The sequence below is a fragment of the Pan troglodytes genome, chromosome 9 (assembly GCF_028858775.2).
Source record: "Pan troglodytes isolate AG18354 chromosome 9, NHGRI_mPanTro3-v2.0_pri, whole genome shotgun sequence".
Lineage (NCBI taxonomy): Eukaryota > Metazoa > Chordata > Mammalia > Primates > Hominidae > Pan > Pan troglodytes.
Window position 1 is genome coordinate 114,146,944 of NC_072407.2, and position 15,561 is coordinate 114,162,504.

General features: G+C 37.5%; 2 protein-coding genes and 1 long non-coding RNA gene across 13 annotated transcripts in view; 2 read left to right on the forward strand and 1 right to left on the reverse strand.

Annotated features, from left to right (window-relative positions):
• Positions 1-947: 947 nt before the first annotated feature.
• Positions 948-2,890, reverse strand: LOC134807276 (uncharacterized). The gene is made up of 3 exons (XR_010147309.1): positions 2,648-2,890; positions 1,662-1,762; positions 948-1,105 (listed from the first exon to the last, which is right to left on the reverse strand). It is a non-coding gene; the product is annotated as an uncharacterized LOC134807276 (long non-coding RNA).
• Positions 2,875-8,156, forward strand: TEX12 (testis expressed 12). 4 transcript variants are annotated; one of them, XM_016921988.2, is made up of 5 exons: positions 2,875-3,006; positions 4,841-4,927; positions 6,020-6,131; positions 6,224-6,275; positions 7,372-8,156. In XM_016921988.2, exons 2-5 carry the CDS (start codon positions 4,865-4,867, stop codon positions 7,514-7,516), a joined length of 372 nt encoding a protein of 123 aa, XP_016777477.1. In that variant the 5' UTR covers positions 2,875-3,006; positions 4,841-4,864; the 3' UTR covers positions 7,517-8,156. The 4 variants fall into 4 exon arrangements, with proteins under 4 accessions (XP_016777477.1, XP_016777481.1, XP_063639481.1 ...); XM_016921992.3 differs by having other exon boundaries at positions 2,906-3,006; positions 4,849-4,927; XM_063783411.1 differs by having other exon boundaries at positions 2,912-3,079.
• Positions 8,157-10,879: 2,723 nt separating this feature from the next.
• Positions 10,880-15,561, forward strand: part of BCO2 (beta-carotene oxygenase 2) — a 49,049-nt gene continuing 44,367 nt past the window's right edge. For 3 of the 8 annotated variants that reach the window (XM_009424159.5, XM_001147647.8, XM_016921986.4), the window contains exons 1-2: positions 10,880-11,246; positions 14,831-15,035. In XM_009424159.5, the coding sequence (XP_009422434.4) occupies positions 11,159-11,246; positions 14,831-15,035 (293 nt within the window). In that variant the 5' untranslated portion in view covers positions 10,880-11,158. Of the gene's footprint in view, positions 11,247-11,922; positions 12,016-14,830; positions 15,036-15,103; positions 15,123-15,561 lie in introns of those variants that run through there. The other 5 variants (XM_016921984.4, XM_009424166.5, XM_016921987.4 and 2 more) reach the window with 5 other exon arrangements.

Genomic DNA, 15,561 nt, shown 5'->3' on the forward strand with positions numbered 1-15,561 from the left:
CACACTTCAGCACAAAACTTTTTCTTATTTTACAATGCGGAATAATCAGTCCTATTGGGGTAATTCCTACAATGTTACAACACTTAAAATATTTCTAAAATGTAACATTTTTAAAAAAGGAACATTTTGCAAATATTTTCTTTTACTTTATAACCTCATTCAGGACTTCCCCTTCCTCCCAAGCTCAATATGGTGTCAAAGGATAGTTGATACAGGCCATTAAGATTTACTTTTCAGTGGAACAGGAGTCCATTTTCATAAAACTTCTTTATCTGCTATATCAGATGCAAGCCACACGGATACCATCATTAGAATTTTATTTAATAATTTTTACATTTTCTGCAACAGAAAGTAAGCTTGGGGAGAGGGATACCAAAATTCAGGTAAGAGGGCAAATATTTACTTGCAGTTTCCAGTGTTAAAACTTTCTATTCCTGGAATGATAGCAAAGACTGACCTAAAATATTTGAAATACAATTTAAGGATACATATATTTAGGGCTTATGTTCAAATTGTTAAAAAATAGTCTTATAAAATGTAACGTTTGAAGAGCAGAGTGTAAATATCACAGTCTTGAAAATAATTAGTGGAAACAAAATTTCTTAGCCATTTTTTTCTTGAACATGTGCTAAACTGTATTACTTTGCTAGGAAGGGAATTAGCAAGGTGGCATTTTGTTTTTGTGTTTTGCCAGTACAGAGTTGATATAAAAACAGAGGGGTTCCTAGAGTCAGGGAACAAAATGCTTACATAAACACTACTTTTTGTTGGTTTGTTTGTTTTAAAAACAAGATAGGGTTTTCATTTCGGGAAGTCATAAAAACATCATGTCCTTCAACAGTGATTACAAAGGAAGTCTGTGGCAGGGTGGCTGGAAGTGCTTGGTGTGGTGACTATCAGAAGAAAAAAAATAGTACCTTTAAGAAGTATATGATAAGAATACATACATGACTCAAGTTGAAATAGTAAGTTTTCACCTTCCAACTGTAGAGTCCAATTGGGCCAATTAACATGAAAGCACGAAGTGGGATCAAGTAGTGATCAGAAGCAGCACACTAAGCAAGCTCTAATTTTAAATATTCCATTGCCAGTGAATTTTCTCCAGCTGTAAAGATGCAGAATGTGTAATTTACACATTTTGAAGTTTTGGGACAAACACTTTTTTCTTTGATATAGAGCAACAAATGTCTCAGTGTCCTTTGTACTTCATAGAGTTGTTTTCAAAGATTAAATGAGATAATGATGATAGCCCTTTGAATATTTTAAAGCTCTAGATAACAATATCATCTCACTTATTCCTACCCATTTAGCTTATGCAATGGAAGTTAAGATTTAAAAAATAAAATAAAATAAAATGTCCATGGTGTTCTCTTAATCTGATGAAAGCATTTATGCATTAGGTGGAATCATTTTTCTTGGAAATATTTTAAGAATCGGATGGACAACCACCTGTTTAAATATCACACAGTGTGAAGGCTGTGAGATGAATTCCATGAGTATTTCCCAGACCCTTGGGTTTAATGAACCATTAAAAATAATAACAGCAACCATGATAATAAGGAGGAGGAGATAAACACAGTGGACAACTCTACATTTTACCAAGTAAGGACACTAAAAATGTAAGAATTTTTAATCTTTTTATTTCATAAAACTTATCTCACCTGTGCCCCCAAAATTATGAAGGACATGGTATCAGAATAAAGCACAGTCACTTTAAAGTGAATATATTTGACTTGATGAAAACTTTATACTGCTCAAGAGTCTGAAACGATAAAGATAAAAAATAAGGCAAACTAAAACTTCATTCCTTTTCCCTTCATTTTACCACAGAGGGTAAAAATTCAACACAGATTGCTATTGTTCTGGGACAGTGTTTGAGACTCCTTACTTCGCCATAGTTATCTAGGCTAGTATTATGTGGCCTATATTTCACAATATTAGCAACTCAGATTAAACACATTGAGCGCTTATTTTCTAGGAACTTATTTAAAACAACTGGCTTCTTCACAAGCAGCAAATAAATATACACACACAGAATACTTCCAAGGCTTGATGATAACTAACATTTAATCAAGCAAAAGGAAAAAAAAACCTTAGTAATGTATGTAAATGTTAAATATAGTTCTCTAAGATGTAAGATTTTGTACCTGGAGCTTATGGATGTGTGTTATTGACCTTTGTGTTATGAGGTAATTTGCTTTTTTTTTTCTTCCACATCCACTAACTGGGCGTAAGCTTGGAATGTATATCTTTGAAATTGCAGGTCAAAGCCTCCGCATTAAAGCACCCGATGAGGCAAAGCTACAATTATGTGAGCCATGTGTGTTATGCAACACTTTTTGATAGCTGTTGCCAATTAGACTTAACTTATTGACACACCCGGGGAAGAATTTTCTAAGAAGGTGTGATTCTGAAAGTTTGGCTGCACCAAAGAGGAAGAGGGGGCAGTAACTGAGGCTCTGGATCTAAAAGCCTTGCTTGTGGGCCAGGGGAACACGTGATTAAAGCCTTCCTGCAAATAGAGCATCTGCAAACGCGGTTTTAAACCCTTCCTGCAAACAAACCAAGTAAATTTTACTCGAAAAGAGGCCGTGGATGTGCTATTTTGTGTTCCTTTGCTGAGATTCTAAGCTGCTGGGACACACACCGGCCTTGCTTTGGCAAGTCTTCCTTGTTCTTTCTTGACCAGTTTCAGATTTTTTCCTGGTTCAAACACACACAGGGTGGCAGGGAGAGATTTTTGTTTCACGAGTATTCCAAGTGGAGGGGAAAGAGCGGGAGAAAACCGGGAAAAAGCTGCCTTTCCGTGGGGCCTGGCTCTGGGAGGCTGCGGTGGGGAAGTTGGGGCGGGGGGGGGGGGGTGGTGGGAGAGCTGTCACGTGACTCGTGCGGGGGCTGCTGGGAGTGCGGCGCGCTTCCCACCTCCACCCGCGAAGTCCGAGCACCCCGCGCCCGGCGTCTTCACTCCCTCGCGTTCGCTGACGAGGAAGGTCCCCATACCGCGAAGTACATTGGCCTTGGGGTGGGGCTGGAGGGATGGGCGCCTGTGAGAATGTGACGGACTGTGACACAAGGAAGGGTGCGAGGATGGAAACTTCCTCTGAGGGGCTCTAGTGGGGCGGAAACAACAGTAGGGAGGAAGTGGGGAGGGGCGGCGGGAAGTGAGGGAAAATGGAGGTGAAATGGCCTGAGGGGCTAGGATCGCGTTGAGAAGAGGGAGAAGACTAGAAGGAGACAGCTGCATGGGGCAGAGGGGACAGTGCTTAGTAACAGCCAGGTCACTAAGCCTAAGATGGCAGAGCCAGGGCAGTGGTCAGTGTTTGGCACACGACGAAGACCAGCCCGTCCACCAGGCCTGGATCTGCTGAGGCCTTGAGCCATGACAGGAAAACGAACTTATTTTTGCAGAAACAGTTACTTGATTATAAGTTTTCGTTTGACATAGGTGCACAGTGTTACTTGGGGAGAGAAGAGAAGGGGGTGAAGGGGAAAGGGAAAATTAGAAGGGGAAGGGAAGAGAGAAAAATCTGCCTGTTGGCTTCTCTGAAGTATTTTCCAACTCCCAAGGCAAAGTTAGCACTGCCGTGCATGTGTAGTATTTTCTAGATACTGTTAATACTATTACAGCACGTAAACTTACATACTATAAAGGTACTGGCAGGAATGGAGACGTACGATACAGAATTTACTTAACAAGCATCTTTCAAATTTGTTGTTGCTCTTTCTGTCTTCTATATATGCATATTTTATAGGACTAATCAAACAGATGTGTTAAAGTTACCCAAATCAGCATCGTTTCTCAAAAACAACAAAGTCAATTGATAACTTGAATATGGACAGGGCTCCCCTCATCTCAAAGACACAGAGACTATACCCTTCCAGGTTTCAACATTTGGACTCCTAGGGAAAATGCCTTCCGAATTTATGGAAAAGTAAAAGTAAAATTTGAAGCTACTTTAAAGTAAGGTTGGACAGTGGGAATAACCTCAGACTCGAAGAGTGAGATCTCGGTTCTAATTTAGCTCAGTCTTACTGGTGTCACTTGATCCACCGTCACTGTCCCTGTTTTCTCACTTGTAAAAAATGAGATTGAATTAGATGAACTGTAAGACCTGTTTAAACATTAAGATTTTGTGAAGATAGAAGAATCCTTTTTTTTTTTTTTGAGGTGGAGTCTCGCTCTGTTGCCCAGGCTGGAGTGCAATGGCACAATCTCGGCTCACTGCAACCTCCCTCTCCTGGGTTCAAGCGATTCTCTCACCTCAGCTTCCCAAGTAGCTGGGATTACAGGCGCCTGCCACCACGCCCGGCTAATGTTTGAATTTTTAGTAGACACAGGGTTTCACCATGCTGGCCAGGCTGGTCTCGAACTCCCGACCTCAGGTGATCTTGCTGCCTCAGCTTCCCAAAGTGCTGGGATTACAGCCGTGAGCCAGCGCGCCCGGCCGAAGATAGAAGAATCTTAACTGAGCCAGTCCTGAAACAAGGCAGAATTGCCAGAGAGACTCATTTGGCTAAGTACATAGAGAGGAGTAGTTGAAAATGATGGGACTAGTAGGCTTGCACCAGATAATACAGGACCTTGAAGGCCATATCATGGAATTTCAACTTATTCTGGAACAATGAAAGTTTTTGAGTTAAAGGATTGCAGTAATCAAAGTTTTGAAAGATTACCCAAATAGCAGTTGATAGAATGATTTAGAGGAGGGAGAAATTGAGTTTAGGAAAGTGACAGATAATGACAGTCTAAATTAACATCAGCAGTAGGAGTGGGAAACAGGGAAGGATTCCAGAGAGCTTGTAGCATGGAGTTTGTACCTAAATCTGGCATTGTTCTAAGCTTTGTAGCTGGTGCCTTCGGAATATGATGGCAAATCACCTTGTAAAGCCTGATAATAGAAATTGCAAGAGGCCAAGAGAATTGGAGGTAAGCTGTATGCCTATGGAGCCTTAATCTTTTATTCTGTTTTACATACTACTCAAATTTCTTCCCTTTAAGAAAGCTCTATAGATAAGTGGAATTTAATGTATTCGTATGCCCAGAGCTAGGATTGTCCTACAACATAGGAGGAACTATGTTGATTCCAGCTGCTTTTTCACTAAGTATAGGCCTCCAAGAAACTATTGGGAGATTTCTTTTTGGTAGCTTGAGATCTAGAGACAGAAGTGAGTCTGTGCCTTTATGATCCATAGGATTTTATGTAATTATTTTGCTGTGATAAGTAAGATAACTAGGTACTATAGTTACTGATCTTTTTAAAGAGCACAGTATCCTGTCTTTTACTACTGCCCCCACCAATTGATCTTTTGCATTTGGGACATGATTTGCTCCCTTGAAGATTATATTATTTAGCAAAATTTCGCAAGCATTTGGCTACTGTCTAAATTACAGTTTAGCTTCATTGCTATGAAAACATCTACTGGTTCAAGATACCAGACGCTTTTTCAACAGGAGTTTAAAACCACATTTAAAGTCTAATTTAAGGCTGGGCGCATTGGCTCATGTCTGTAATCCTAGTGCTTTGGGAGGCTGAGGCAGGAGTATCGTTTGAGGCTAAGAGTTTCAGATCAGCCTGGGCAACACTGCAATACATTGTCTCTGAAAACAAAACAAAACAAAACAAAACAAAATTAGCTGGGCATGGTGGAATGTTCCTGTAGTCCTAGCTACTCAGGAGTCTGAGACAGGAGGATCACTTGAATCTAGGAGGCTACAGTGAGCTAAGATTGTGTCACTACACTCTGGCCTAGGTGACAGAGCGAGAACTTGTCACAAAAACAAACAAATGAAAAGCAAAGTCTAGTTGAAAACCAAAATAAAATTTAATATATTGAGCAAGGTGTTTCTTGGGCCTGTAAATTTCCTTAATAATAAAAACTCAAATGACTAAGTCATATGCTTTCTAGCATGTTTGCCTTTTTCTGAAAAATGTTTTATTTGCTTTTTCTTAATAAACAAAATGTATATGTCCTGAAGATCTTATTGACTGTACCTGTTTTCTTTATTTTGTCCTGTTAGTCTCCAGTGCCAGATAGTCCACAGCTGTCCTCTCTTGGAAAATCAGATTCATCTTTCTCTGAAATTTCCGGACTATTTTATAAAGATGAAGCCTTGGAGAAAGATTTAAATGGTGATGTATAAAATGTTTATATTTCTAAACATCAGTCTTATAATGCAGAAGGTTTGTTATATTTTATAACTTAAATGATTTTTCTTGAACAGATGTGAGCAAGGAAATTAATCTAATGTTGTCTACCTATGCAAAGCTTTTAAGGCAAGTACTTATAGTATATTCTCTGGGGTCTTTATGTTAGTTTTCTTCTGGAAACTCTGTATTGGGAAGTTTAATTCTGTGGCTGCCAAACCTCTCCAGTAATTAAAACTTTGGAATTTTTTATTCTACCTCAGTCCCTTATAATAGATTAGTTGGTTATTTTCAGGGAATAGCGTCAACTTTTCCACTAAAAATCCTTTCTTTTTTACTCTTGCCAAGCTAATACTAGACTGTATATATCTTGGTCTGTAATTAGATGACATTACATTTTAAATTTTATGTAAATACCTCTTTGAGAAAAATGTTTGATGAAATTAATGATAACAGACTGATATTAAAGATAAATATTTATGTCATAGAGAGTCAGCCTTTCATATCCATGAATTCTGAATCTGTGGATTCAATCAACCACACATTGAAAATATTTGGAAAAAAGGGTGGTTGTGTCTGTACTGAACATGTGCAGACATTTTTTTCTTGTCATTATTTTTCAAACAATACAGTATAACAACTGTTTACATAGCATTTACATGGTATTGGTCTTATAAGTAATCAAGAGATAATTTAAATTATATGGCAGAATGTTCTTAGGTTATATGCAAATACTATGGCATTTTATATAAGGGACTTGAATATCTATGAGGGATGTTCCTTTGGTATCTGTGGGGGATTCTGGAACCAATACCCCATGGATACTGAGGGATGACTGCATTTATATTTTACCTATATCTATTTTAAGACCAAATTTAAATACTTTATTAGCCTAATATGTTTTATAAAGTGTTTTTTTTACACTGCCGGACAGTCATTATACTTGGATAGTGGTTTGTGTGGCTGTAAAAATAATGTATGTAATTGAATATTAGTGTTATAATGTATAAGATACACTTCCTGTTGTGTCAGGAGACCTTTTTGAGTAGTCAAAAATATTTGTGGGACTAATTTTTTTTTCTGAAGAGTATTAGTAAATTAATGAAGTTCTGTGGCACATAAAGCCATTTAAATGAAATAGTTAACAAATATTGTGTAATGAAGAACAACATAATGATGTTGTTTATATCTACTTAGTTTAATATACAACTTTTTTTCCTGTTAGTGAGAGAGCAGCAGTAGATGCATCTTACATTGATGAGATAGATGAACTCTTCAAAGAAGCCAATGCTATTGAAAACTTTCTAATACAAAAAAGAGAGTTCCTGCGACAGAGGTTTACAGTGATTGCAAACACATTACACAGATAAAATATATACTTGAAATAAGCTGAGAATTTAAACCTATTATTGTTATAATGAAAGAATGACATTTATGCTTTGAAAGCTCTCGAGTTGTTAAAGAAAATGTATATCTCGAATAGAGAAGGGGAAACTCCTTGAATTTCTAGGTTTAAAAAGGAACTTTTAAATTCCTTAATGTTAATATTAATGTTCATGTTAATGTCCTAAGCTGGCCATTAACATGAACTACGTCACTTTTCTTTTGAGGGTCAAATATTTAGTGCATTTTATAGAAGTGTAAATTATTTAAATCTTATGTGGATTCTTTTATTTTTTCCTTAAACTTCTTAGTGTTTCTGAAACTTCTAAAAAAGGATTCAGTTAATTTATAATGTTTAATAATATTATACTTTTAGAATATTTTGTTTAAATATCAGATAGTTTTGGAGATAATTTTGAAATTTTTTTTATGGTCAGGATTATAAAAGAAGATTAAAACCTTAGAGGTGATTTTTCCAGTTTCTTAGAATATAATGACATAACTGTGTGCTATTTCCATTTGATTATTTTCACTATTAGTTATTATGTATGACTAATAAAAGCTCTTGGCTTAAAATTATTTTCTTGTGGTAAAAGTAGTAAAATAAAAACCAGAAATTACTGACCAGAACCTTGTATGAGTTGGCTTTTTTACACATCAACCACATCAACATGTGCAGTTAATGAATTATATTTAGAAACATTAGCAGCAGTGTGGTATGGGATAAAGATTAGTGATCCAGAAGTAAATAGATTGGCTTAAACAACAAGATGACTTTGGGAGGTCACTTCAATCGTATTATAATTGAGAAATTGAATTTGGACTGGAGGATCTATACTACTCATCTAGCTAAAAAAATTATCCCTTTAATGTGAAGTACTACTGTGGTTTTACTGAAAACTTTCTATGTTATATATTACTATATGGGATAGCTATATTAACCAGATTTTTAAACAAAATAGTACCCATTTTTCAATCATATGGGCAGTTCAGTTTATTACATGTATATTTTTCCAATATAAGCAGTCAGAAAATTGCAAATAGTACTACAGGGAATTGTTATTCCTAAGGGAGACTGCACATTTGCCTTGCTGCCTTCTAAACTCTAAAATAAAATCTCATTTTATCACATTACTATTTTAAGGCATAAACACCACATGATGTAAATACTCATATAAGAAAAGATGACAAAAGTGAAATAAAATAATACTTGCTAAAGAAAATTGGTTAAGTGGAAAAAATTATTGGGTTGATAGAGGTGGTGGCACAGAATAGGTTGGAGGTCAACAAAGTAATTATTAGAAATGAATTTTTTTCTTTTTTGCCACGTGCAGTGGCTCCCATTTCTAATCCTAGCTACTTGAGAGACTGAAGTGGGAGGATGGCTTGAGCCCAGGAATCCGAAGCTGCCGTGAGCTATGATTGCATCACTGCACTCTAGCCTAGGTGACAGAGTGACACTCTCTCTAAAAAAAGAAGGAAAGGAAATTTTTTCAATTTTTTCTTTCTTTCCTTTGTTTTTTTTTTCTGAGACAGAATCTTGCTCTGTTGCCTAGGCTGAAGTGCAGTGGTGCGATCTTGGCTCACTACAACCTTTGCCTCTTGGGTTCAAGTGATTCTCCTGCCTCGGCCTCCTGAGTAGCTGGGATTACAGGCGCCTGCCACCACACCCGGCTAATTTTTGTATTTTTAGTAGAGACGGGGTTTTGCCATGTTGGCCAGGCTGGTCTCGAACTCCTGACCTCAGGTGACCCACCCACCTCAGCCTCCCAAAATGCTGAGATTACAGGCATGAGCCACTGCGCCCGGCCAAAAGGAAATTTTTTAAAACTAAATACAACAAGAAGATTTGTGAGTTAATACGACATGTCATCTGGATTTCGACCTACCATCATTAAGAAATATTCTTTTTCTAAGCATTTATTACTAATATGAAAAATAAGGCCAACAGATTGTTTCAGACTAGATTTCATAATATACTTCTTATATCCTGATGGTATCACCATTGTTTAACATCTAGTTCTTCCCTTTGCAGGTTCAGAAAATTGATTTGATCATTTCATTTGATATGATTAAGACTGGAGAACTGATTTTAAGTCACAATGTGTTTACTGTTCAGCACTGTTCAGAATTGTTATACCTTGTAGTATAAAGGTGCCTGAAAGCCTAATCATGAAGGCTTATTTTTTAAATCAAATTTGGATGGCTTTGGTACCATCCACGTAGACAAGAGTAATTATCTTGGCCAGGCATGGTGGCTCACACCTGTAATCCCAGCAGTTTGAAAGGCTGAGGCAGGCAGATCACTTGAGGTCAAGAGTTCGAGACCAGCCTGGCCAACGTGGCAAAACCCTGTCTCTAATAAAAATTTTAAAAAGTAGCTGGGTATGGTGGCGTACACCTGTAGTCCCAGCTACTCAGGAGGCTGAGATAGGAGAATCACTTGAACCCGGGACGCAGAGGTTGCAGTGAACCGAGATTGTGCCACTCTACTCCAGCCTGGGTGACAGAGTGAGACTCTGTCTCAAAAAATAATAATAATTATTATTATCTCACAACTGGAGAAATGCTATTGCGGGAATACGATTGCCCTTTAATTTACACTTGTAATGTTACTCTTTACTATTTCAATAAAATATCACAAACTTATAAGTTATTTTTCATTGATTACTAATCAAAATATATACCGAACCATCTTCGTACTCTGCTATATGTATTAAGACACTCCCTTCTGACAATTTTAACCACTTCTTTCTTGAAATACAATTTTGCTAGGAAAACATGATATGTTAATGTTAAAAGCAACTCTGTGGCAGTGCTGTGGGAGTTTCTAGAAGACCTTTTGGTAAGGGAGTCAGAGAGGTAGATTTTAAATTGGATTTTTGAAAAGGAAAGGGGATATTTCAGGCAGGGGAAAAGTTTCTTCAGTGGCACAGAAGAACAAACATATCATGGTATGTTAGTCACTTTGCTGGGATGATAATTCATGAAGGGGAATAGTGTATGGTCTAAACTGGAGAGCAGGGACAATCTTGTTTCTTGGTATTCTTACTTTGTAGCACAGTATTTGCTACATTGGTGCTAAAAATGTTAATAAAGTCATATACATTTTAAGGGCATACTTTCACTCATGCTAGATTGTCAGAAAATGTTCTGTAAAATTAATGAATAGAAAAGAAAAGGAAGGATGAAGTGATTTAAAGGCAGAGAAAAAGGATGAAAGGTAAATTGTTGCCAGATTGTAGCGTCCTCTAGTGGCAGTCTAAATTCGGACTTTATTCTGTGTCGGAATCTTCCAGAAGAGGAGTGGCATAAAAAAATTGATGCTGTGCATCAGGATAAACGGACTTAACTGTAGTGTGAGAACAGGTTTGAAAAAGAAAAGTTTAGGGCGGGGGAGACCACTATTGGTGGTCTAATTTTAATATTTCAAACAGCTGCGTATTATAGCTAGGGTGTTTGGACGGTTGTCATGGAAATAAGCCCCGCCCCTTAAGCTGCGTCCTCTCTTTGACCTGTCAGTGAGGGAGGGACAGTCCAGGCAGTTCTGTGCGTGTTCACTGTTTAGTAGTACTCAAAACTGCCAGTGTGAGAGGATTTGGAAATCACGGGATCTGCTCAATACAAAAATGTTTTTTCGAGTCTTTCTCCATTTTATCAGGAGTCATTCTGCCACTGCAGTGGATTTCCTTCCTGTGATGGTGCACCGGCTCCCAGGTAGAGGGTTTGCCCCTTTCTCTTCCTCATCCTCCTCTTCTTGCCAGTCTGCGCTTAGAATTCTGTGCCTCTTTCCTGAAGATTGCTGGGAGCTTCTGAAGCTTTGTGTCCTGTGTGGCTCAGATGAGATAGCAATTCCGCAGAGTCCTGGAAGTTAAAGAAGGCTGAGTTAGGATTGTTTCCTCATGGTCAGGGAAACAGCCTTCACATTTGTATATTTTATGCAATATTTAAGGCAGGATTCAGGGACTTGGTATTCTTTGGGATTTTCAATAAGAAGAATATTCAATATTTAGGCTTTTCTAAATTGAAAAATCACTGCCACACGTTCTAATGTAATTGTTTGGTTTCTCTATTTGCATTTTGCGGGGACTGCCTTAAAACTCATTTATGTTTTATAGCCTTCTATTATAGTTACCATTGTTACATGATTTTATGTATAGAAATTGGCTGATCTAGAGCTTTCAGAAATCATTCTAATATGCACTATAAATTTTAAAATTACTTAATGTAGTAATTTAATGTTTGCAGTATGCAAGGGAATGTATTACGTACTGGAAGGAGAGAGGAGACAAACACCAGACCCTGTACTCAAGGAGTACTGGTAGTATCATTTATCATACAAGACAGATAAGATAAGGTCCATATGAGAGCTATAAACAGATGCTGTGAGTTCAGACTAAGGAGAATCAGTTCTTGCTGTAGGTAAGGGGAATGCTGTGTTTATAAAGCAAATGACATGGCAACTGGATCTTGAAGGATGAGTTAGGTGAGTAAATTTCATCTGAAGGAGTTGGGAAATATCCTAGATGAAGAAAATTGATTGGCGGGGGGGAAATTAAACATTCTATTTTGACATGTTGAAAGTCACCTGCAAGAAGTAATTGATGAAATTAAGAGACTAGATGAGATTGCCAAGGGAGAGTGCTGAGATTAAAGATCCAAGGTAGGACCTTAGGAACATTCATGAAGTGGTAAGGGGGATAAGGAGCCCATAAAGGGAATTAACATTTGGAAAGCATCCACTATCTTTATATTTGATTATGACAACAGACATAAACAGGAAGTATTAACCTCCTTTTATTTCCATTTTATCATGGAAAAACCTGAGGCTCAGAGACATTAAGTAACTTGCCCAAGGTTGTCAGCTAATAAGTAATAAAACTAGCAGAATGCAGAGAGTAGTTGTAGGGCAGCAGGAAAGTTAGAATAGGACAATGTCTCAGAAGCTACGAATAGAAAGGAGTTTAAGAAAGTGTTAATGTCAAATTCAATGGAAACTTTGAAGAGCATGTAGCAGATTACCAGCAGCATGCAATAGAGTATACAGCATATAGACATGTAAATATTTTCTACAATGTAAAATGCTTTAAATTTGTGTATCTCTACTTAGACAAATGCCCAATCAGGCCATTCAATTTACTTAAAAAAGTAAGATGAGTAAAATTACATACCTGACCTTAGGGAATTTATTTTAATCTGAGAATAAGATAAATATGCATAATGTTAATAAAAGTAGAGTAACATAAATACCTGAGAGTTTCCTTCTCTATGTTTTCAAAGAATCCTCTTTGTACTTCTGATACTGTAGTTCCCAGATTTTAGTATGCTTAAGAATACCTGCTTGTCCTTTCCCAGAGATTCTGATTTATTAGGACCAGAATGGAGTCCAGGAAACTGCATTTTAGCAATAACACCAGGTATTTCTGTTGCAAGTAGTCCTCATACCAGACTCTGAGAAACAATGCTGAAATAAAACACAGTGTCAGTGATCTGTTTACTAGGCAGTCAGTTCTTTTATTTCGGGATTCTAATGCTTTTTATTCTCAGCAGTACCAAGTACTTCGTCAACTGAATAAAATAAAGGAGATATTACACCTTATTGGACTGATCATTAAAAGCTATGTAAATATAATAATAGCATTTTTTGAGTATTCTGTTCTAAAAGCTTTACATAAACTAACTCATTTATTACTTATAGCCTTAGAAGTAATATGAATTATCATCATCACCATCTTAGAAAAGAGGAAACAGACCACAGAGAGGTGATAAGTGTCTTTCTCAAGCCTTCTTATTTAGGAGAGGGCATATTTGAAACCAACCAGTCTGGAGCCAGGTAGAGCCCCAGCTCACACCCTTAAATATTACACTGTGCTGCCTCTTAAGGGAAGTACTGTAACACTGAAGATAGACCTTGACCAATTAATGGAATTTGCTTTTTTTTTTTTTTTTGAGACGAAGTTTTGCTCTTGTTGTCCAGGCTGGAGTGCAGTGCTGCGATCTCGGCTCACTGCAACCTTTGTCTCCTGGGTTCAAGCGATTCTCCTGCCTCAGCTCCTGAGTAGCTGGGATTACAGGGGTCGGCCAACACACCCGGCTATTTTTTTTTTTTTGTATTTTTAGTAAAGATGGGCTTTCATTATGTTGGCCAGACAGGTCTCGAACTCCTGACCTCAGGTGATCCACCTGCCTTGGCCTCCCAAAGTGCTGGGATTACAGACTTGAACCACCGTGCCCCGCTGGAATTTTCTTAGAACTAGAGAAAAGGACATTGGGAAAGACATTCAGGGTGAAAGAGAATTTTATTTGAAAAATCAGTAAAGAATTAGGTTTGACTCATTTGTTACATGTCATATAGGGGAGTAGAATGTCTCGTGTGCTTCAAGCTGAATTTTCAAAAGATTTGAAAGAAATGGGATAGTAACAACTTGCTAAAAGAATGCAAATCTCACTTCTTAAGAGTAATAGTGTCCCTATATGTTAGCTAATTTTTCTAGCCTAGATTTCTGAATCACTCTTAAACTTTTATGAGATAAAGAATTCTATTTTATAGCACTTAATTATTTATTTGACCACCCCTCTATGTTAGGCAGTACTGCCTTGTGAACACTCAGTAATGTTAAAATAATAGGGAGAAGTTTCAGTTCCTTATTATACAACTATGATTTTTACTTTTTGTGCCTTTTGCACTTTAGGTAATTTCAGACTGGATATCACTGCATAATTTAATTTTTGACACCCTTCTACTGGAAAATGCCTTGTATTTTCATGTATATGCCATTAAAATAAAAGGAATTAAATTTAAGATCTTATTAAATTCACAGGAATCGCTATGAAGTCTTTGGAATCACATTCTGGTATATCTAAATTACTGGGGTCAATATAATTGGATAATATTGAATGGTGGTCATTTTTATAACAACGAGGTTGCTCTTAGCACATCTGGGGTTGGCATGTAGATTTATTCTTGTAAAAAGACAGGCATTGTTCAACTATGAGAAATGATAAAAATAGTAATTGAAGTCCTAAGTTAGTTCTTAGGCAGATTAGTAGTCCTAAGTTAGTTCTTAGGCAGATTAGTACTACAAAAAATAGAAGAATTGTTGTGGGTTGAAAATGGAGAACAAAAGCGTTGATAGTCTGGGAATGAGGAAGGAGAGAGAAGAAATTTGGAGACTGTATTTGGTGTTAGGTTTATGTTTCCCTCAAGCTGCCAGTTGATAAGATTATTGTCTGTGGGAAACAGGCAAGTTTATAGAAGATTTGATAAAATATTTTTTGTGCTTTTGGTTTCCTCTGCACAGTTTTCAAAAGGTACATGGGAAATACTCCTCAGAAAAAAGCCGTCTTTGGGCAGTGTCGGGGTCTGCCATGTGTTGCACCGCTGCTGACCACAGTGGAAGAGGCTCCACGGGGCATCTCTGCTCGAGTCTGTGGACATTTTCCTAAGTGGCTCAATGGCTCTCTACTTCGAATTGGACCTGGGAAATTCGAGTTTGGGAAGGATAAGTAAGCCTTGATTTTGGAGAACAACTTGCATTTCTTGGCATGGGCTGGTTCTGTGGAATATGCATTAATATCTGCTTCCTCTGTGAGGTTAATATTGCCATTCCATCCCTTTGATTACAGATAAAGAAACTGTAGCCTAGAGGAGAAAAAAGGAGACTTTTTAAACAAAATGTCCTGCTTTTTCTGCTCTGTAGACTATTGTAAATTTGAAGCCCTCTGTGGTTTGTACCAAAAGAAGAGAGGTGTCAGAAGCTGTTAGTGTGGTGACTGAGCTGTTTCCCCACAAGTTCCTGTAGGAAGGGCAATGTCTCCTCATACCACTCTCTCCCTCACCCAGCACTTGCCAGACACATGGTCTCTTTCAGTTCCTCAAACTGGGCACAGTTGTATCTTCTCAGCATCTTAGCATTAGTTCTCTCACCTATGTTCCCTAATCTTCCCAAGACTGGTCTTTTCATTCAGATGTCAACTCAAATCTCATGTCCTTTGAGCCTTTCCTGATCTCCCAACATAAAAATGCCAGCAC